Raw genomic sequence first — 24564 nt, forward strand, 5'->3', positions numbered from 1 at the left:
TATTCGGTTCAAAAATGAAATTGGCAATTTGTTAACATTTATATGCTTTATTGATAATCTGTTTCAATACATTACACTCATGTATTGTTTAATTCGTTGTTATAAAGTGTTAAATCGTAATTTACATTTCTGTAACTGACTAGCAAATTTCATGATGTTACAAACCGCTATGTGTCTTATGCTAAACACCAAACCGCTATGTGTCTAACGCTAAACGCCAAACCGCAATACGCCTAACTCGATTTCGATTACGAACTAAACATGTAAAGTCAACTTATCACTGAAATGTTACTTCGTTTGATTTCAAATTGTCTTCTTAAATTGCAAATCGGAATGTGTATATTGCTTAAGTTCAAACCGTGATTCGATATTACTAGAATTTGACTTCGAAACTGAAGATGAGCTTATCAATGCTAGCTCCAACTAATCACCGAAAAGTTACTTCCACTTACTTTGAAATTGCCATTTGTGCTATGGTGGAAATCACAGGCATCTGGAGCATTGAGTTCCTAAAATACCTCGGCCAGTATCAAACACGAATTGGCCTCGAAAAAAAATAAGGTCCATCATGGCAAGGAGATGTTCAAACACACAAGCGATTTGTTAGACCAAAGACAGGATGAGGGGAGAACTATTACCACCTATTTGTGTGTAAGTGTTATTTTATATACCTGATATATTTTATTAAAATATAAAAAGTGCCCATATGAGAAACTTAATGGAAATTTCTTTTATTTTTAGTGGGTTGGGTTAAGTCTGCTTCCAATTGACAGATCCTGAGCTCCAGTGACCAGTGGTAAAATTAAGAACACAAATACTTTATAAATTCGATTTCTTTGAAATACAAATAAGTCTGAATCTGACTTTACTTAGATTGATAACAGGTTACTGTAAGACTTTCTTATAATGCACCAGTCAATTGTAACCACGGCCCCCAGGTCTTGGGGGTATACTGGGGATAGCCGAGAAAACGGGCCATGTTTTTACCTTTCAGGTGGCCCTGCAGTGCCGCGTGAATGCGTTGGTTTAATTTTTGCTTTAAATACAGTGGGGAATGAAACTTACCTAGGGTGCTGGGTTATTTGGCGGGGATTTGACCATCTGTACGTTCCCGAAGAGCAAGGATTTAAGTCGGGGTTGGTTGGACCAAAAGTCAAAGTTCCCGTAATTCCCCGGACCTGGGGGGAGGGGGGCAGTGGTTACAATTGACTGGTGCATAAACACAGTGTTTTTACAAACTTCATTTTTTATAATAAAATTTACTTTTCTTAAAGTTTAACCATAGACGTTTGGTTTATATGTCCATGCTAAAACATAACTCTTCTCCAAATATAATCTTTGACTGTCAGTGACATAGTTAAATACATTTATTCATCAAAGTTGTGGAGTGTTTTGATAACTGAGAGCTCAATGTAATGGCACAATTGGATGCCTGTTCACTAATATAGCTCTCAAAATAAATTAGATCATCATGCTAGTGGTCTAGCCAAATGGGTATGAACACAAAAACCAGCACACATTTCTTTCAAGGTTAAATTCAATAATATCAACTGTTGGTGGTGATGCAGAAACATTGCAAGATGCTGATATTTTTACTGTGTCAATGAATATTGCAGGCATTTAAATTTCAATCTTATCGTTATTTTCAAAGGGCAGTATGGTACCATTGGTGTGACCGGCTCTGAATTCCTGGCTTGTTCTGATGAAAAATGGCAGAAGGGGTAATGGTTGTGTTTTTTTCAAAATTCGGACAATAATTCAACAATTAAGTACCCTACTGGTTTTAACCAAAATGTACTTGCATGTTTGTAAAATTAATCAACAAAGAATAATGGTTATATCAACATTGTATTGGAATTTCAACATGATAACAATTTAATTTTACATCAAATCTTAAATTTGGTCCAAAGCTTAAAGCTGCTCTCCCACAGATTGACAGTTCTTCTTGGTCGTATCTCAAAAGCCTTTCAATTGATATCAAAGTAGTAAGGGAGGTGAATATTTAAATTAAATGTATACAAATAGATGGCTTAAAGCAATATGGAAAAAGGATTTTTTCAGCAGTTTTTCAAACAATTGAAACCTGTCATAAAATATTATGTGTGACCTTATATGACTTAATTGAAGGATTTATGCCAAAATTTCAAACTTGAATATAAAAGGCTGTGATCTGATATGTCAGCAGTCTAATATAACTTTGTAAACATTTGCACAATGATTGCCAATTTCCTTGTTAAAAGACAAAAATAAAAAGGTGTCAGAACAGTTAATCTGTGAGGATGCAGCCTTAAAATGGTGTGGCACTTAATAGTTTTTGAATAATTTCTATATATGTTATTGTACAGGCTTTTAAAATAATTGATCTGAAAATCTCATTCCTATTAGTTCTGTTATATGTTATGATTTTTATTTCAGGCACTGGGAATGTAATCAAGTATGCCATTGTAGTGAGGATTGACCTGCAATACATGGAAAACATGTAACACAACTGCAAAGCCAACCTGGAAGGGAAAATAAGTACAAGATGGAAACAAAGTGGAACAACATGTTCAGTGGAACAACTTGATATTTGATGACTTACATACTGATGTGAAGTTGCAGATAATAGTCAACTGTTGGCCAGTGATTAGTATATATACAAAAAGTATCATTAAACCCTCGATGCCTGAAGCAATACAATCTGAAGCTGGACATTTACTTTACAACCTAGATAGAGCAAGACTCCTTAATTATGCTTGGTAGTGCTACTCAGTGGTAATCCTCTTGTAGTCATCTTTTAAATAGTTGAATATATTTTTCAGAGTATTTGAGTGAACTTTAACATTTAATCCGGACACATATTTCTTCACTGTGGATCATTTTAACAATGGAAAGTGCATATTGATATATATTCATGCAACTGTGTGGTAAAGGATTCATCTATGCTTAAAACGGTTTTCATAAGGAGAGAAGATAACAGAAACAGATGGAATAAGCAGACCAAATAAAGAAAAACGATTTTGTTTAGTTCAATTTAAAATACTTAAGTCCTAATAGAGCACATGCCATATTGTAAATTGGGCTCTTTAAAATGTGAAAAGGTGAATGTGGTCTAGAGGATAAGCCTAGGTGTCAGCCTCAAATCCAAGGTTGTGGGTTGACGGTTCAAGCCCCACCGAGATACTTTCTGATGGCCTCAGAAAAAGGATGTCTGAACTAGTTTCTACTAAGGCTACAGACTTGAGAGTGATTATGCAAGCTTTCAGCTTGTGTAGCAATCTAGCTGAAATGATTAGGTTTAAAATATGATACTTGCTGACTTTCAAACAGTTTTTTCCATTTGTATTGATTTGTTTTTTTAGTCTGTTAGAGTGTTTATTAGAAGTGAAGAGCATTGCTTACTGCAACTAATATTCATTTTTAGATCGACTATTTGAAGAATAGGTGGGCTATACTACTCGCCTAGGCGTTGGCGTCCGGTTAAAGTTTTAGGGCAAGTTTGGATTTTCACTTATAAGTCCAATACCCTTCATTCAATTGACTTAATACTTCACACAGTTGTTCAGGGCCATCACATGATGAGGTTAGATAACTCCATATTATTCTTTACACAGATTATGGCCCATGATTGACTATGGAACTTAGGTTAAAGTATTAGGGCAGGTTGGGATATTTATAAATAACTTCTAAACCCTTTATTCAATTGACTTTATACTTCAAACAGTTGTTCAGGACCATCACAAAATGAGGTTACATAACCCCATATTATCCTTAATACAACTTATGACCCCTGATTGACTTAGGTTAAAGTTTTAGGGCAGGTTCAAGTTTTAGGGCAAGTTGGGATTTTCACTTAAAACTCCAATACCATTCATTCAATTGACTTAATACTTCACACAGTTGTTCAGAGCCATCACATTATGAGGTTAGATAACTCCATATGATCTGTTATACAAATTATGGCCCCTGATTGACTATGGTACTTAGGTTAAAGTTTTAGGGCAGGTTGGGATATTTATTAATTACTTCTATACTCTTCATTCAATTGACGTAATACTTCACACAATTGTCCAGGACCGTTACCCAATGAGGAACTCCATATCCTTAATACAAGTTATGGCCCCTGATTGACTTACAGGTTAAAGTTTTAGGCAAGTAAAAGTTAAGGGCAAGTTGGGATTTTAATAAAAAAACAACTTCTATACCGTTCATTCAATGCACTTAATAAAATTCACGGCTCTTGTCTTTATTAAGTTGAATTTAACGCACATAACATGACTTGTGATTTTACTGATACAATTTTAGCTCACCAGAGCAGGATGTGCTCAAGGTGAGCTAATCTATTGTGATCGGTCTTTGTCTATCATCTGTCTGTCAACAATTGCTTAACAAACATCTCCTCTGAAACTACCTGGCGAAATTCAATGAAACTTCACTGTAAAAAAATACAACAAAGGGTTACAATTGATTAACAACAAGAACAACAACAAAATGGCCTACTTCCTGTTTTGCTTCAAAAAACAGCTCCTCTGAAACTACCAGTCCAATTCAATGAAACTTTACAGGAAGCTTCCTTGGGTGACCTACAAAATACAAAAAGGGGTCATAAGTGATCAGCAATAACAACAACAACAACAGTAACAACAACAAAATGGCTGACTTCCAGTTTTACTTCAAAACATCTCTTTTGAAACTACCACTCCAGATTCAATAAAACTTTACAGGAAGCTTCATTGGATGACCCTCTACAAATATACAACAAGGGGTCACGATTGATCAACAACAACAACAAAATGGCCAACTTCCTGTTTTGCTTAAAAAACCATATCCTTTAAAACTACCAGTCCAAATTCAAACTGAAATTTTACAGGAAGCTTCCTAGGGTAACCTTGTACAAAAATACAAGGGGTCGCGATTGATCAACAACAACAACAACAATCTGATGTTAAAATCTTTTTTAGTTATGTAAAGTTGACTCTTAAGTAAGGGCAGCAAACCTTGCTCTATGGTCTCCCTTTCTGTTGAACAGTGGATTGTCTATTTTTAGTTTTTCTATTTTTAGTCACAAGGGATTAAATGTTATATTTTTACTTTTGTAGGTAACAAAAGCACGAAATGCTCAAGGAGAGCTTTTGTAATCGGTCTTTGTCCGGCGTTCGGCCGTCAGTCCGTCCGCCAGTCAGTCAGTCCGTCAACAATTGCTTAAATAATTTCTCCTCTGAAACTACCTGGCTAAATTCAATGAAACTTCACAGGAAGCTTCCTTAGGTGACCATCTACTAAAACAAAAACAAGGGATCACGATTGGTCAGCAACAACAACAACAAAATGGCCGACTTTCTGTTTGGGTACCCTCTATAAAAATACAACAAGAAGTCACGATTGGTCAACAACAACAACGACAGCAACAACAGCAAAATATCTGACTTTTTTAGCTTTAAAAATCATCTCCTCTTAAACTACAGTTCTAAATTCAATGAAAAAATACAGGCAGCTTCCTTGTGTGACCTTCTACAAAAATACAACAAGGGGTCACGATTAATAAACAACAACAACAATTACAGCAACAACAACAAAATGGCTAACTTCCTATTTTGCTTTAAAAAAATATCTCCTCTAAACCTACCAGTCCAAATTCTATTAAACTTTACAGAAAGCTTCCTTAAGTGACCCTCTATAAAAATACACCAAAGATCATGATTGACCAACAACAACAAAATGGACAAAATGTTAAAACTGATAGTTATGTAAAATTTACTCTTGAATCAAGGGCAGCAAGTCTTGCTATATGGTCTCCCTTTTTGATGGAGATTCCGCTTCTTTCTATATTAGTAACAAGGGAGTAGATTTTAAATTTTTATAAAAGTCTTCAACATAGTCACTTAAAATTATTGCTCATTTTTTAGGTTCATAGATTCAAATAATTATTATAAAATTTATTCTCTAAAAGGAATTTCATTTTTACTAAATAATAAATTTAATAATCAGACTTTCCCATTGAACTTCATGTAGATTATTCTAAGCTACAATCTTATCTTCTGTGTGGATAGTGAATAAGCCTTTATAGATTTAAAGAAAATTTGGTTTTGAACATGAGAAGGAAGGTGATGTTGACATAGATGGAAGAAGCAATGATATTAGTGGAAGGTGCTTAATGTGTTCTGATATTTGTTTATTAGAGCTTAAGGCACCTAATTGATTTTATTGGATGGTGCATTGTTTGTTGTTTGTGTATCTATACTAAAAACTCTTTCAGTGTGCAAGCAATTTAACATAGTTTTGTTAGTGTGCAGGCAATTGAACGAAGTCCTGTGTGTGTGCAGGCAATTGAACAAAGTCCTGTCAGTGTGCAGGCAACTGAAAAAAGTCCTGTCATTGTGCAGGTATCTGTACCAAGTGCTGTCAGTGTGCAGTCAATTATCAATTCCTGTCAGTGTGCAGGCAACTGAACAAAATCCTGTTAGTATGCAGATATGAGAATCAAATTCTGTCAGTGTGTAATCAATCATCAAGTCCTGTCAGTGTGCAGGCAACTGAATGCAATCCTGTCAGTGTGAAGTCAGTCACCAAGTCCTGTCAGTGTGCAGGAAACTGTGACAAGTCCTGTCAGTGCGCAGGCAACTGTGACAAGTCCTGTTATTGATTATCCAGGCAACATTTTAGATCAGTATATTTTTCAATATTCTTTGAGAACAAATATCAAGCTTTATTGATTACAACGGTTCAACTCTTTTACTCAGGTGAGCGATTTAAGGGCCATCATGGCCCTCTTGTTATTTCATTGATTGTATGGGTGTATTTTCTAAAATCATTAAATAATGTAATAAAAGTTATTCTGAATTTCCTTGTTCTTGTTTGAAGAAAATGTGTTGAGGTTTTGGCAAAGCATAGTGTCCTCATCATTGTTTTGTGCAAATCAAAAACATTCAAACAATGTAATAAAAAAACATATTGTCAAGCCAAGTACTCAAGAGGCATAAGTTTATTGTCAAAGAGACTGGTAGTTTATTTAGACAAATAAAATGCATACAAAGATCTATAACTCGGTTGCATAGTTATGCTTTAGTTCTCTTCTTGTTAGTTTATGGTGAAGACTGGGACATTCAGTATTTTTTTATAATTAAGATTTAATTTTGTATTTGCAACTTAAAGCCATGAATACTACATGAATACTAAGGGGTAAAAAAACAGAAAGATTGTGTAGTCTCCCAAAATACTCAATGCACTTCAAAGGGCTTTGCACAGAAATGAAATTAAAAATAGGAGGAAAACCTAAATTATAATCAATATTACATTGGATTGCATACTGATGGCTCTATCATTGCTTGTCTAATATTTGAAATAAAATTAAGGGACGTATGCATGTTGATCAAATCTGAGAGTTACTGGAATTACCAGTATACTTGTTTGCATTTTATGGAGCTGGACAATAAAAAGTCATTATGTGAACAGTGATCTATTAAAAAGGCTAATTATTCAAAAAAGGTTGTTCAGTGTTATTGAAAAAAGATCTGGTGAACATTGATGAAAAGCTTAGTAACCTAGCTAAATAGTTTGTTATAAGCTTTTATTTACCAAAAATAAATGTTCACTTGAGTATCTTATCAGTTACTGTTTTGGTTGTTATTTTTTAATAAAAAAGGACAATTTACTCATATATATTAAGACTAATAATTATTGATTTAGATATATATTTTGTGTATGGAAACATTTGATGAGTGTTTATTCAAAGCCTAAAAGAAAAAGTGAGCTCTATGTGAAGCATGATCTACCGTGATCAAATACTATTTGAAGACAAATCAAGTTCTGCCAACTTCGCCAACACAAAGATTTGGACGAACTCCCATGCACTTGTATGGTATATTATTCATTGAGCATTGAGTGGCAAGTCACCACCCTATCCCAACCCAACATAACTTATTACACAAAAATGTTCAGTTTGCAGCCCAAACTTAATAATGCTGCATCAAAGGCATGCATGGGTATCAACTGATAAAGCTGACTGGGGGTGGGGGGCAAGCTCACGCCAACTCTATTACAACCCACAGAGTTCTGGACAATGCAATCAATGTTGTTTTTTTAAACAGATAAGTAATGTTTTTTTGAATGGCAAGGAAAGCTGAAAACACACACGCAATCTATGACTTTTAACTTACTTTACATAGGGTAATCGTAAGCTGGTTGAGAAAATGCTGTCATTTAGTCCATACATGCATTTAATCTGATATATTGGTTAATGCCCGCCATGAACACTATGACCATTTTGATTATTGTCAAGTACATTTTCTGTGTGTTCACCATTTTTCTAGAGGGAAAAGTGTACTTCAGGTATAAAAAACATCTAAATATTCAAATGCGACCATTCTTTGATGTTACAATAAATCTCTTCTCTTAAACAAGCACATTTAATTAACACTATCCATTTCCTTGTTGTTACAATGGGCCGGATTGAAAATGGTGTTAATCGCCGTATAGTAATTTCGTATATCCCTAATACTATTTACGTGGACTATCTTGAAGCTTGCCAGAGAAGGCAGAGTTGTTACGATTGCTAAAATACATGTAGGTTTATCCTAAAATCGTGCCATTTGTCATTTTCTGATATTTCCAAATGAAAATGTATTATCTATTTACAGAAGCATAAAATCACATCAATATGTCTGTAGTTGTTTACACGGGGACACATTGAAAATTGGAATTTGCTACATACAGTCTCCGACTACAGAATGGGATGATTAAATTTGGCTTGTTTGTCTAAAACCAATATAGCTATACCAACATATTGCATACCATTATTAAAGGTAATGACTCCTCTTGTCATGTCACCTTTTGAAAAATGGATTATTTCTATGTTGATTAAGCAATTTAAATAAAACCAGAATCTACCATGAAATATAATAATTTTAAGTTACATACCTTGTTTCTTTCTTGTATATCAAAGACATTAATTATCTTCAGATGTGTTGTTTATCTCATTATATGTACCCAAAATGATATTAATCAACATTTTAGACACAAACAATGAGCCAGATGCCTTGGTTTGAAATCAGATTTGAACAACGCGTCATGTAACGATTATCTACTACTGGCCAAATGAACGTATAAGTTTACCTTATTACAAACGTGAGCTATATTTTAGGCACTATGGTCAAGTATTGTTACTACTTAGTAGCTTAATGTTGTCAAACAATATGCACTAAATAATGATGTCCATATAAAGGGTCAACATATAAACAGCCACTTCAGAGTCATTTGACGTTTTTTGAATTCACTAAAAAATTGACATTTAGACACATTAAAATTAAAATACGTTAACCAAGAAAAGAAAAACAACATGAGTTTCACAGGACACACTTGAGGATGAAATTTCATAGCGGTAATATCAAGTATGCAAGTATCAGTTATTTTAGTTGGAACGCAAAAATTAAAGATGTCTCAATATTGACGTCAATGGTATATTTTGATGACTAGTAGCTTCAAAACTGTTTTTCGAATATTGAAAATGTAAAAACAGTCTCTAATTAGACCTATACTGTTTTGATTGTATACCAATTTTAAGACATACGAAAATATGTTCAGCGTTGCTTTCCACCTTAATATAATGCACCAGTCAATTGTAATAACAGCCTCCCCAGGTCCGGGGAATAGCAGGGACTTTGACTTTTGGTCCAGCAAAGCCCGGCTAAAATCCCCGCCCTGCGGACAGGAACAGATGCTAAAGTCCCCGCCGAATGTCCCGCACCCCAGGGACCCTAGGTAAGGCCCATTCCCCGCTATATTTAAAGCGAAGACATAACCAATACATTCACCCAGCATTGTGGGGCCACCTGAAAGGTAAAAAACACAGTCCATTTCCCCTGTATACCCCGGATCTGGGGGGTCGTGGTTACAATTGACTGGTGCATTAGCAAGCAACAAAACAACGTCAAATGACTCTGACGCGGTAGTCATTCTAAAATGCCATCCAGGCTTTTTTAAATGATGTTTAGCCTGGATATAAACATTACAAAAAAGCAAGGAAGGCATTTTAGACCGACTAATGACGCGGCCGTTTATATGCGGACCCTTTTATGGACTATATATTATTACTTTCGTTTGCCAACATTATTTATGAAAACAATACTTGGTAAGGAAAATATCACTCAAATTTGTAATAAGGTGACTTATACGTTCATTTGGGCAGTTGTAAATAATCGTATCATCGGTCCTGTTGTCCCAACTTAGAATAAATGGCAATTTTAAAGTCAGGGGAAGTAACTTTTCCGTGATTAGTTGAAGCTAGCATTGACAAGCTCATCTTCAGTTTCGTATTGATCAAATTCTAGTTTTATCGTATCGCGGTTTGAACTTAAGCAATAGACACATTCCGATTCGCAATATATGAAGACAATTTCGAATCAAACGAAGTAACATTTCAGTGATAAGTTGACATTTACATGTTTAGTTTCGTAATCGAAATCGATTTAAGCGTATTGCGGTTTGGCGTTTAGCGTTAGCCACATAGCGGTTTGGTGTTCAGCATTAGGCACATAGCGGTTTGCAACATCGTGAACTTTGCTAGCATGATACAGACAATGTCATTAATGAAACATGGAAAACATAATGTAAATAACGATATAGCACTTTATAACAACGAATTAAACAATACATGAATGGAATGTATTATAAGAGATTACTAATAAAGCATTTAAATGTTAACACATTGCCAATTTCATTTTTGACCCAAATACTGCTCCATAAATAAAATACTGCAGAACACCATTACTCATCCAAAGTGATATTGAATCATGAATTGATCGTGATCAATGGCACCAAAGGTCAATCCATGGTTGTATAGGATGTGTTACAGCACTGTCACACTGATCAACTTTATACACATGAATTAGACGCGGGAGATCAAATCAGCATTAAGCGTTTATAACATGGAATGCAATTAGCCTTTCGGGGATTTTGAACTCCTTATTTGCATTTCAAGAGCTTTGTAAACGACAGCGAAGACTTAAATGTAAAAGAAAATGCTTTTTATGTGGCGATACTTGCATATCACTCAGCCGGAATTATGGAAATAGGTTCTTGAGTCTTTAGACAATTTAAAAGGGCATTGACACATTCGGAATTTCTCGGATGTATGCCGGTACATCAGTAGAAGTAGTTCGTAAAATTTTGAATTATATCATTAATTAAATGGTTGTTTTTAGCTTGTATTTGTTGATCTAAGTTTAAATTGATTGCCAGTGAAGTTTATTACTACAGACATAATTCAGATTCCCAAGAGTTAAGTCATTAAGTTTAACAGCTAAATTTAAATTACTACGCGATCTACTTGCAGGGGACTTTAACATACCGATTTCTGAGTATGTAAACCGTCCATATACGTCCGAGGTTGTTTTCGATAAAAATGGCCGTGGAGTTCCGAATGGGCATTGGCATTGTGAGAAATGTTACACAACTAAATACTGCTTCAATGAAGCTTAAGTTTTTAATTTTGGTTCATACCAGTATGCCGTGTATTTCATAAATAATTTTGATATTTATCTCTTCCATTTATGTTAGAAGGACAGTTACATATGTACGTAGTTGTTTTCTCCCACCTCAGATAAGTAGATCCAATAATTTAACCATGCTAGAAAGTCTTATCTTGCCCACGGGCGAAGATAAAATGCCCGTATGGAACACATTTTTAAAGGTCAACACATTGTAATTACCTCCCTTGTTGAAGACTGTCTTCTGTAGCATCATAGAAACCTTATCTTGTGGCAATAAGAACGCTAATTAATTATTTCTCGTTTCAAATGTCACCATAAAACAGTTTTCAGGCACCTTTAAAGAAATAAGGCTTCACTCTCCTTAGAACTATTTAAAGACCGATTTGACTATTAACATAATCTGAATCACTGCGCGCATATCAATGACAGCCACGAATTATCGCATATTTATACACCATTACATTCACTAAGCACGAAAGAGTTCCAGCAAAAAAAACATTTTTCGATAACTTTCTTTAACAGAGATGGGAGAAAAGCATCTACCATGGCCGAGAGTGTAAGATAGGTTCATCCCGATCCCCGCGCAGGGTGTTTTGCGGAAACACCTCGTTTCCGCAAAACACTTTACGCTCGGGTCAGAATGAACCTTTCTTACACTCCGAGAAACTCGGCCATGGAAGAAAATTGATGTAGGTGTTCCATTTTGTTTTTTGTGTGGCTCCATGTGGAGATCGGTTTCCTTGAGGTGGAGGAGGCGGAGGTTTTCCTTGAGGAAGAAGTGAATGAAGAAAATGTCATCATACATCTGTATATGTGCGCATGTGCAATTGATAAAAGGAAATATGCGTTCACATACCGGGTGAAAATAACCGCTAGTTGAAGTTTGTCAATTATTGAAGAATTAATAATAATTGAAAATCAAATACTCAAAAACAGGTACTGTCACTGAGAGCGGACTGAATCAATTCCTGGAACTAGTTTAATGTTTAGCGTAAGGATTTATAGAAAATCACTTTTTAACCTATTTTAAGGTTCTGCGTAAATAGTGTCCCATGTCGAAGAAGGTTGCAGTTAATGAATTAAGATGGCGGATTAATAGTAAAATAATAAAAACAGTAAGAACAGTAAAAAACAACAAAAAAATCCTTAAGATTTGTGGCGAGGAAACCTGCTTTTTCGGCTTAATTTAATCAAAAGAAAACACCACGTTGATCATTGACCCGCCTGTCAAAATCGAGTACAAAAACATAACCCTACCGCCAAGTAGTTAATCAATTACAAACAACCAATTATAAGACTTCCAAAAGCTATGACTTTTCCAATGTTTATATTTGATTTTTTTTTCAAGTTTTTGCATTAGAGTGTCAAATTAATTCAAGTTCTATGCCAAAAGAACATCTTCATTTTCATTTTCATTCTATCTTAATTAAATATTGATACTGTGGACAAGCAAAATTGTAGAGATGTTTCATACCGACCACTTGTCTTAAACAAAACTATCATGTATTGCTCTAAAAATGCATTTGTCTACCTGAAAATTCGTGTTCTTGAACACAATCAACTTTATACCAAATTTCCGAAGAGGTTTGCGTTCTAGATTCATTCTGTCGTCAAACATTACTTTATGACCAAGGTTGTTAAGAATATCTGCGAGCTCTGTCTAAACTCATGTTAAATATGTTCTTGGGGGGGACTGGGTCGAAGACCCGACATATATGAGGTCATTTACCTTGACGACGCTTCAATTTATTTAAAAAAACTGACTTCAAACCGAACACAGACGTGACCTTGTTTAAGAGGACAAGATATAACTTTAAAAAGAGCCACAGATAATATTTCATTTAGACCTTAGAGAAAACAAACGTCAAAACTGCCTAAACCACGACTCAGGAAGCCGTTCATTAAAATAAATTATCGAAACTTTTACGATATCGTAACTTGGATAGTAACGATAATACTTGCGACCGTTTCAGAAGGCGTATCGCAAGAGTGCGTTCGTACCTTTACGATTTTCTTTCGGTTAAAAGATAAGTGACCTTGTTGACTGTGCATTTGTTTATCGTCTGCTGAACATTTGACCAGTAAGATTTAAACCTTTTGTTTTATAAGGCAGACTGTGTTCATAGTTTCTAACAATGACTGCATCGTGTATTTGATTTTGTTTGCATTAGGCACTATGAATTGTATTCCTCCGTCTGCAGATAAGTTTATTATTATTTGTTTAATTGTTAAGTTTCCTCAAGTTAAAGCATACTTTGGTAAGATTTACCTTTTGCGTTTTACCTTTATTTAGGATTGCTGGGATAAGAGTGAGGTTTGTGCACTTAAACTAGTTTAACTAGTTGCAAGCAATATCAGTAAAATATTAAGACAGCTTTTAAACAATTAATGTAAGACAATACTAAAAATATGAAACACAATAAAATAAAATGTGGTATTAAACTAGTCGACTGAAGTTAAAACATTAAATATCAATATCATACGATAAAAAATAATCTAGCGAAACTTCGAAAAGAGTATAATTTATACTCGACACCAAAATTGTATTTATAAATTAAATCAATGGTCTAAAACAATTTACATAGGATACGTTACTGTACTAAACGGTTATAGTAGAATTAATACACGTTTTAAGATTATGATTAATATCACATAATGGTCACACAGTCTTCTTAAGAAATGATAAAACTTATTTATCTGAACTTGGTTAAGTATTTGGTAATCTTTATAGCCGGCTCAAAATTAAGTGTGAGTTGATTTACGTATGATGGTGTCATTACTGTTATAACTATGTTTCTGATTATGTCGCTGTTAGGAACTCTGTTCAAAATATACATTTTAGCCATGGGATTAAATTGGCTGATCTTTGTAACGCTACATGCATACGCACAGAAAATTAAAAGTATAAGACAGTTGAAAACATTATTTTTCTAATAACTGATGCATTATTTATTGACCCATGAATGCAACTTTGCAATAGTATCATACTTTAATGTTAGATATTTCAAAGAATGGAGTCATCACGCTCGAATACATTTTCATGGTATGGTACAATGTTGTAGGCTGCGTCCGACCTCCGTAAACAAATGCAAATTAATATGGATATACTAGAGGAACATGAACATTTTCTTTCCGTTTTTTTTTTCGCATAAGACAATATTTATGCTTACGCGTCTACGCGAAATTAGATTTCATTTCTTTGCAATAATACTACGAAACAAAATTATGTTTGTCAGAACAACAAGAATTTCTACCTAAAAGTACCACCAAAACAAGATCTTAAATGAAATAAGTTACAATGCGCATTTCACGAAAGCTGAAATTGCTTAAAGTCTTGGTGCTAGAAATGTATTATTTAGTGTAATTCAAGGTGAGTTAAGCTTAGAATGTTACATTAATCAAGTTGGTGGAATTGCTGTGCACGCCTTAAAAGTGTAAAGCATGACAAATCTGCATCGATTACTGCGTTTAAGATGAAAACATTGAACGATACGACACGCCACTTGTACAAGGTTATAATCAAGTCAAGTATTTGCTGCGCACTCCCCGGAGATAATATTTTTTGTCCGCAAAATAGAAAAGTTTGACCATGTGAAGAAAGTTATCACGCTGTGACTATTTACAAGAAAATATAAATCGGGGCTAGTTTCCTTTAAAGATAACTTTATTTACAATAAAATTGTGATATAACCATGCCGACGTTTAAACTCTGCATCGCTCAAATAAATTTTGACAACCTTTTCAGTCGATAGGATGAAATGGAGGTCACATACTGTAGCTTTGGAAAATATATTTAATTGACAACAACATAATATATTGGCAGCACAATTATATCGAGATTGCTACTCGTTGAGTGTGCGATTATCTTTTATCCTTATGCTGCCACCTTTTGGTTACCAGACTCTTCTCTTTATTTTACATTGTGTAATTAACAAAAAAATACAAAAGATGAGTACTTAACTCCTAAGTGAACCGTTTTATTTTGTATGAACGAGGTAAAGTACAAAACATCCAATCTCAGCCGAATTTCGGAAGAGTTTTGAATTAACTTCTAAAACCTCTTCGATCCCAACTAGTACTCATGGAAGGGTGATATTCCATATAGATCTACAATGATTATTATGTACATTAGAAAGTGTTATTGGTGCAAGTTTCATGTTAACGTTTAGGGGTTAATTCAATCATGACTTTTTTTACTATTTCAACGTGTATGATAACGTTGTCCGATAGATACAAATAAAGAATAGGGAACATATTTAAGTAAATCGATCCACTGATCTTTTATTGTTTAAGTTAATCGAGTTTAGCTTTTAACGCATTACAACTTTCGTTAATGATTCGATTCGTTTTCTACATTTATTTACTTATATATACTTGTGATTAACCCTGCGTTAAGTATTACGAAGCTTACACATAACGGTATTTGTATAATAAAATAATACAGCAACACACACACTATTAACTTAGTCTGTTCTCTTGGATATCAATCATATATTAATGAACACGTCGAAAAGAAACAACTGAGAAACGCTTGAAAGTATTTTTATACCGCAGTCTTGCCACACAATGCAACAAGTTATTTGTTCTGCAAACTGTCTTGACATATTAACCCTTTGTATTGGAAATGACATGGTACTTGTACAAAGTTACCGTTTTTTGCATTCAATTAATGACGAAGCACGTTCTGGAGATATTTTAAATGCCAATGTTTTGCTATTGCTACCGACAGAGTCGATTGGTTGGGTCATACACCCTGTATACACTTGTCAAATTCAAATTATACACGTTTAACTATTACATTTCGTTTATTTCTTAGTTTGCTATAATTATCGTTGTAATAATTGAGTTTGATAGGTTGGGAGAGTAATAACTCGTAGCTGAATATCTTAGCATTTTAAAATATTGGAAACGACATTATACTTGTACAGGGTTACCGTTTTTTGCATTCAATTAATAATAAAGCACGTTCTGGGGATATTTTAAATGTAAATGTTTTGTCAATATGTAACCATTCGGTTGAAGTAATCACGCGGAGACTTGTTACTAGTAGAAACCATTAATTTGGGACTAGAAACCTTCAAAGGTAAACATGTTTAAAATGTTATTGTGATATTATTGTGACGTTTATCTTTCGCATCGCATTAATATATTTATTGTTTTCATTTTCTGTCGAAATTTTGAAATGAAGAACATATACATTACCTTCGGATTATTTATTTACATGACCACATAATATATGTTGGCAGCGAATTTAGAAGAGCGTGTCTCTTGTCTGGTGTTTGACTAATTTGTACCTGTGTGCCTATTTATTATATGCTTTCCGATTGTTTATAGAGATTTATCAGTCAAAAAAATAATTATTCACAGTTTTAAAAAGCGAAATATTGTTGATTGATTTGAAACCTTAACACGTTTTCTACGATCCAAATCAAACGTCATTGCAAACATTGCTGAGCCAAAAAATCAACGACGATGTTTCCGAAATGAGATTACGTTAAGGGGTTGATGTTAAGGCTAAGCTTAGATCTCCTAGATGAGTATTAATGTTGTATAAATACATTTGTTTTCCTATTTGTTAGAAAGCCTAAATATTTTTTGTTTATAATTTAGTTTGACAGGTCGATATAATGCGTTGCTACATATCTGACCAGTTTAAGTAATTTGATGTGAAATGTCAATTGTACACCTTTTACCGTTGATGCATTTAATTCATGATTAATGAGGCACGTCCTGGATATACTTTAAATGTAAATATATCGTGAAACCATTTGATAGAAGTAACCGCGTGGAGATTTGTTAGCAGAAAACATTAATTTAGGACTAAAAACCATCAAAGGTAAAATGTTTACAATTTAAGTGTTATATAACTATGGTGACGTTTATCTTTCGCATCGATCTGATATATTTTAGTATATTTGTTCGGTTGAAATGAAGAACGTTTTGTGTACCTTTTCCAACTTTATTTAATTAACCACAAACAAAAATAAGTTGGCAAATTCATGTTGAGCGTGTCTCTCATAGAGTGTGTGTTTATTTCTTTATTTGTTTGCCATTTTATTTCATGCTTTCCGGTTACTTTGTTCAATGTTTTAAAGAGTGAAATAACATTTTGATATGATTGGGTGATTTGAAAACTAAACCCGCTCACAAATTAATATCAAACGTCAGAGCAAACAGGGGTGGGACACAAATTAAACACGGATTTCCGAAATGGCCTCACGTTTGCTTACAATTTTGTAATGTTAGTTAACTGGTGATAATTATTAGTTCACTGGCTAACATTGCTAGCTCAATGGTGATATTTCGGTTATTTTCGGTTGTCCGGTTATCGCAGTGGTTAGCGCACTCGCTTCTCACCAAGGCGACCCGGGTTCGATTCCCAGCCTGGGCGCATGTGAGTTTGGTTAGTGGTCACCAAGCCGGACAAGTGGGTTTTTTCCGGGTTCTCCGGTTTCCCCCACAACACAAGACCACACTCTCGCGCAACATCGTGCCAACGAGAGTGATTAATATAAGTTGTTATAGCTTGTTTCACAATCGTTGTAAAATTAAATAAAGTTTAAACTAATGGTGATAATTGTTAGTTAACTGGTTATCATTGTTAGTTCACTTGTTATGATTGTTGGTTCATTGGTGATCATTGTAAGCTCAATGGTGATAATTGTTAGTTCACTGGTTATAAGAGTTAATTCAATGGTAATCATTTTTAGTTCAATTGTGATCATTGTTAGTTCAATGGTGGTCATTTTTAGTTCACAGGTAATCATTCTTAGTTCACTAGTGATCATTGTTAGTTCAATTGTGATCTTTGTTAGTTCAATGTTGATCATTGTTAGTTCAATGTTGATCATTGTTAGTTCAATGGTGATCATTGTCAGCTAAAATGTGATCATTGTTAGGTCAATGGTGATCTTTGTTAGTTTAATGGATATCATTGTTATTTCACTTGTTATCATTTTTAGTTGAATGGTGATCATTGTTAGTTGAATAGTGATCATTGCTAGGTAAATGGTAATCATTGTCTGTTAATTGGTGATCATTTTTAGTTGAATGGTGATCATTGTTTGTTGAATGGTGTTCATTGCTAGGTGAATGGTAATAATTTTCTGCTGAATTGTGAACATTGTTAGTAAGATGGTGATAATTTTAGGTCAATGGTAATTGATGTAAGTTGACTGGTGATCATTGTTAGTTCAATTGTGATCGTTGTTATTTCAATGGTAATTATTGTTTAATCAATGGTGATCATTGTAAGCGCACATATTATTATTGTTATTACACTCGTGATCATTGTTAGTTCACTTGTGATCATTGCTAGCTCAATGGTGATTGTTGTTAGTTCAATTGTTAAAATAGTTATTTAAATGGTGATCATTGCTAGTTCAATGGTGATCATTGTTAGTTCAATGGTGATAATTGTTCGTTTAATGGTGATCATTGGTAATTCAATGGTGATCATTGTCTGCTGAATGGTGAACATTGTTAATTAAATTGTGATCATTTTTAGTGGGATTGTGATCATTGTAAATTCATTGGTGATCATTGTTTGTTCAATGGTGATAATTGTTCGTTCAATGGTAATCATTGGTAGTTCAATGGTGATCATTGTCTGCTGAATGGTGAACATTGTTAATTAAAATGTGATCATTGTTAGTAAGATTGTGATCATTGTTAGGCCAATGGTGATTATTGTTAGTTCAATTGTTGAAATAGGTATTTAAATGGTGATCATTGTTAGTTCAATGGTGATCATTGTTAGTTCAATGGTGATAATTGTTCGTTCAATTGTGATCATTGGTAGTTCAATGGTGATCATTGTCTGCTGAATGGTGAACATTGTTAATTAAATTGTGATCATTGTTAGTAAGATTGTGATCATTGTTAGGCCAATGGTGATTATTGTTAGTTCAATTGTTGAAATAGGTATTTAAATGGTGATCATTGTTAGTTCAATGGTGATCATTGTTAGTTCAATGGTGATAATTGTTCGTTCAATGGTGATCATTGTCTGCTGAGTAGTGAATATTGTTAGTTAAATTGTTATCATTGCTAGTAAGATCGTGATCATTGTTAGGCCAATGGTGATCGATGTTAGTTTAATGGTGATTATTGTATGTTGAATCATTATCGTTGCTATTTCTCTGGTAATCATTGTTATTTCACTGGATATCATTGTAATTTCACTGGTTATCATTTTTAGTTAAATGGTGATAATTGTTACTTGAATGTTGATCATTGCTAGTTGAATGATGATCATTGTGAGCTGAATGGCGATCATTGTCTGCTAAATGGTGATCTTTTTCTGCTGAATGGTGAACATTGTTAGTTAAATTGTGATCATTGTTAGTAAGATAGTTATCATTGTTAGGTCAACGGTGATCATTGTTAACTGAATGGTGATCATTGCTAGCTAAATGGCGATCATCGTTAGGTCAATGTTGATCATTGTTAGGTCACTGGAGATCATTGTTAGGTCAAAGGTGATCGTTGTTAGCTTAATGGTGATCATTGCTAGCCGAATGAAGATCATTTTTAGCTGTATGGCGATCATTGCTAGCTAAATGGTGATCATTGTAAGGTCAATGGTGATCATTGTTAGCTGAATGTTGATCATCGGTAGGTTAATGGTAATCATTGTTCATTCAATGGTTTTCATTTGAACGGTGATTATTTATAGGTCAGTGGTGATCATTTTAGGTCAATGATGATCATACTTTGTTCAAATGTGATCTTTATTACTTCAATGGTGATCAGTGTTAGTTTACTGGTGAGCATTGTAAATTCAATGATAATCATTGTTAGTTCAATTTAGATCATTGTTAGCTGAATTGTGATCAATGTGAGCTGCATGGTGATCAATGGTAGCTGAATGGTGATCATCATTAGGTCAATGGTGATCATTGTTCGTTCACTGTTGAGCATTGTAAGTTCAATGATAATTATTGTTAGTTCAATGTAGATCATTGTTAGCTGAATGGTGATCAATGTGAGCTGAATGGTGATCAATGGTAGCTGAATGGTGATTATCATTAGGTCAATGGTGATCATTGTTCATTCAATGGTGTTCATTGTTAGTTGAACGGTGATCATTGATAGGTCAATGGTTATCATTTTAGGTCAATGATGATCAAAGTTAGTTCAATAGTGATCTTTGTTAGTTCAATGGTGATCATTGTTAGTTCAATGGTGATCGTTGTATCTCATTGATGATCATATTTAGTTCAATGGTGATCTTTGTTAGTTCAATGGTCATCATCGTTAGCTGAATGATGATCATTGTAAGTTGAAAAGTGACCATTTTTAGTTGAATTAATGTTATTGTTTTGTTTTATGCTATGCATTTTATGATGTAATTTATCAAATGTTGTAGTTTTTTTATAAAGAACAAAATCATATTTGTGGTCATCGTATACATTATTTAAGTAACCCGTTCTAAACAACGATTTCTTTGGAAGGAATTCATATCTATATTGGCATTTATGAAACATTCCAGCAATAAGAAACAAACATGATTTTAGTCTATTAACACAATTCACAGTTAAACGTTGATTAATTATTTGTAGCTAAGAAGAAACATATCGAATAATTATCATTATTTATAACGTTTGTTTGCCGAATAGCTATTACTTCTTGAATCAATTGTGGCCAACCTTGTTTGGACAATGTTACTTTAATTGTCAATATTAAAGACTAAATATGATGTTTTTAAACTAATTAAAATGATTTTTTTTTAAATGTTGACCTTTTCACCTGTCGAATAAAAGGCAGGTAATACACACTTCAAGTTTGCTATCTCTGATATATCTATAATATAAACCAGAAATTTGATTTCACCATGATAGTTATATCATTCTTGAAATGGTCTGAATGTCTGATGTCCTATTTTGATAAGAACTATGCTGGACGAAAAACAGTAAAGCAATAAAGTGTGATATCACGATATTGATCCAGACGAAATGATTTTGAGTATCTCAAAATAAAGATATTGCTTGTAGCATCTGGGGAAATATAAAATACTTTAGTCTCTGTTACTTCTCGGTGTTTTCGGACATATTTTCTGGAAGGCATTGGTAAAATTAATCCACACGGCAACAAAAAAGCTTAGAACAAGTCTGTATAATTGTATATATATTCATGAACATAACAATAAGGAACATTTGAGAGACGGTAGGATTTTTTTAACCCAATTTCTTTTGATAAATGTGTGCGTGTGCGTGCGTGCGTGTGTGTGTGTGTATGTTTGTGTTCGTGTGCATGTGCGCGTTTGCATGTGTGTGTGTGCATGTGCGCGTGTGTGTGTGCGTGTGCGTGTCCGTGTGCGTGCGCGTGCGCGTGCTTGTGTGTGTGTGTGTTTGTGTGTGTGTGTCTGTGCGTGCGTGTGTGCGTGTGTGCGTGCGTGCTTGCGTGCGTGCGTGCGTGCGTGCGTGCGTGTGTGTGTGTGTGTGTGTGTGTGTGTGTGTGTGTGTGCCTGCGTTTTTGCGTGTGTGTTTGTGTGCGTGTGTTTGTGTGCGTGAGTGCGTGCGTGCGGGCGTTCGTGCGTGCGTGCGTGCGTGCGTGCGTGCGTGCGTGCGTGCGTGCGTGCGTGCGTGCGTGCGTGCGTGCGTGCTTGTGTGATTGCTTGTGATTCTGTTAAACACATATGAATTTCTATTTGAACAATTACATAAAACTTTATATTTGATATGCTATTAGCTTAAATGATTGTCGGATCAAACCTGTTTTTACTCCTTATGCAGGTGGAACATTGATGACTCTAATCCTGCCAGATATCAGCACTGTTCAGATACCAGTTACATCGTAGATCATACACAACAAGCAGGAGACCAGCCGTAAACTCCTTTACTGTACTTAGGGCATTATGTATAACGGTCCAAATCCCACAGGAGAGAAAAGGGTACGTTTTAAAACATAAAGTTCAGATGTTTTGTTGCTAGTGTTACTTATATACAAATACACATTTGTCGAAAGTTAACTTGAGGCAAAAGTTGACAAAGTTAATGGTTATAAGTAATTGATATTGATTCATTTGTACGTAAGTTATTTTTATTGTATTGTTATTCTATAACTCGGCAAGATGTAATGTGAAACAATGTTTTATTTTTTCAGGGGTCCGGTAAATGCAATCGCATCCACTCAAAACAAGTAGCAGTTATTTGTATTGTAGCAAACGTCATCCTAACGCTTGCGTTCCTTGTTCTGATAATAGCCTTAGCTGTTAAAAGAGCATCTTTAAAACCTCAAGAAATCTTAGCATGCATTTCATGCGACAAAATGAGGCCCAATGCTAACACAAACCTAGGCCCAGAACCTGCTGGTCGTTCTACCCTCAAACAAAGAGACGTTGGAATGTGTTGCGGACCGGTTGAAATCATTACTCAGATATTGTTTCAAATGGTAAATCATTAAGTGCATAGTTTATTTCAGCAAAGCAAAAACGTTCCGATTAAAGCACATGTCTTTATCAGGTTTTTCTATGCTACAAAAAAATGAAAATAATACTTTCAAATTCAATAAAAATAATGCATTGAAACACAACAAATTTGATGTTAAACGTAAAACGGACATTTTCGTCCAAAACTGTTGCAAACCCTATGTTTCATCGAAAATTGTATAAAGATTTCTTGCACATTAAAGCTGCTACACTGATCTTAAAGTTTAATTTCAACTAGACCTGTTAGGTTTTTTAAAAAAAATGCCAAGTATTCAATTAAACATAGCAGGGATTTAATTAACAATCACTTGACTCGTCTTTAATCTCAAACTCGGACATATATACCAGTTTGTTTATATTTATCTTGTCTGACATACACTTTATATTACTCTCCAGGAAATGGCAGCTCAGTATCACTACGGCAGTTCTGGTCAAAGTAAGTATAAGTCAAGTTTATTTGCTAATGAATGCAATGGGGATCCATAAACAATAAATGCATCGCTTATATAGTTAATAATTGGTGTATGAAAATTTCTCATATCATCAATTGCACATATTGTTATGTTTTTGTTACATAATACAGGTCTCATTGACATAGCAGAAGAGTATGCTACCTGTGAAAGAGTTACAAACGACAAGCAGCCCATTGCTAAAGTTGTTGGAATTGTGGAGTTCAAACCTAGCTACATTGTACATGGTAAGAACAAATATAATCATATAAGAAATAATTTGATGTTTGTTTCTTCTGTATGTGATTTATTTTTAAATTCAATTTCAATTTCAGGTCATCACAAGGTCCTTTGGAACAAAAACGGTCGAACCTTTTACACAAAACTCTGCATCCACTTGGAGCTCGAAGGTGAACTATTTGTACGGCAGACTGGATACTACATTGTTTCTTCGCAGCTGAATATTTGGCGACGAAATGAGACACGCCCACCGAAATATAAAACCAGAGCAACGATTTTCAGTCATCATGTTGATCTCCTTTCCCACAAATATGGAACAACTGGTGTCCTGATGCAAACCATGAAATCAATCGATATACATGGTGGTTACTTTACAAGTTTCCTGTCAGCAGTTTTCAAGCTGAACAAATATGACAGGCTCTCTGTATCTGTATCCAATCCTGAAATACTAGACATTGACAATAACAATGATCATTTCCTGGTTTATTACACTTATGATCTGCCATACTGAAGTAAGATTCTATTACGTTTTATTTAAATAATAATAATAATAATAATAATAATAATAATAATAATAATAATAATAATAATAATAATTATAATAATAATGATAATGATAATGATAATTTTAAGAATAATAATAATAATAATAATAATAATAATAATAATAATAATAATAATAATAATAATAATGATAATTTTAAGAATAATAATAATAATAATAATAATAATAATAATAATAATAATAATAATAATAAAAAAAATGAGTAACAATATTAATAGCTAGTTGGCACCGGTTTCATTCGTGAACAATAAATCTGTTTCTTTCATGCCTTTCGATGAAATATGGGGTTTCATCTGTGAAATAACTGCAACATAAGGAGTGAAAATATCAAGTTTTAGAACTACTTTTAAAATCCTTTGTAGAAACTTCCCCATGATCAAAACAGACCATTTCAATTTGAACCAGAAAATGTTG

General features: G+C 34.0%; 1 protein-coding gene across 1 annotated transcript in view; it reads left to right on the forward strand.

The window, feature by feature from the left end:
- LOC128221383 (uncharacterized) overlaps positions 1-24096 on the forward strand; it is a 40750-nt gene extending 16654 nt beyond the window's left edge. The window contains exons 8-9 of the mRNA XM_052929998.1: positions 23480-23593; positions 23681-24096. Coding sequence (XP_052785958.1) covers positions 23480-23593; positions 23681-24096 — 530 coding nt within the window. The remainder of the gene's footprint in view (positions 1-23479; positions 23594-23680) is intronic.
- Positions 24097-24564: the final 468 nt, after the last annotated feature.

The sequence above is a fragment of the Mya arenaria genome, chromosome 16 (genome assembly GCF_026914265.1).
Source record: "Mya arenaria isolate MELC-2E11 chromosome 16, ASM2691426v1".
Classification (NCBI taxonomy): Eukaryota; Metazoa; Mollusca; class Bivalvia; order Myida; family Myidae; genus Mya; species Mya arenaria.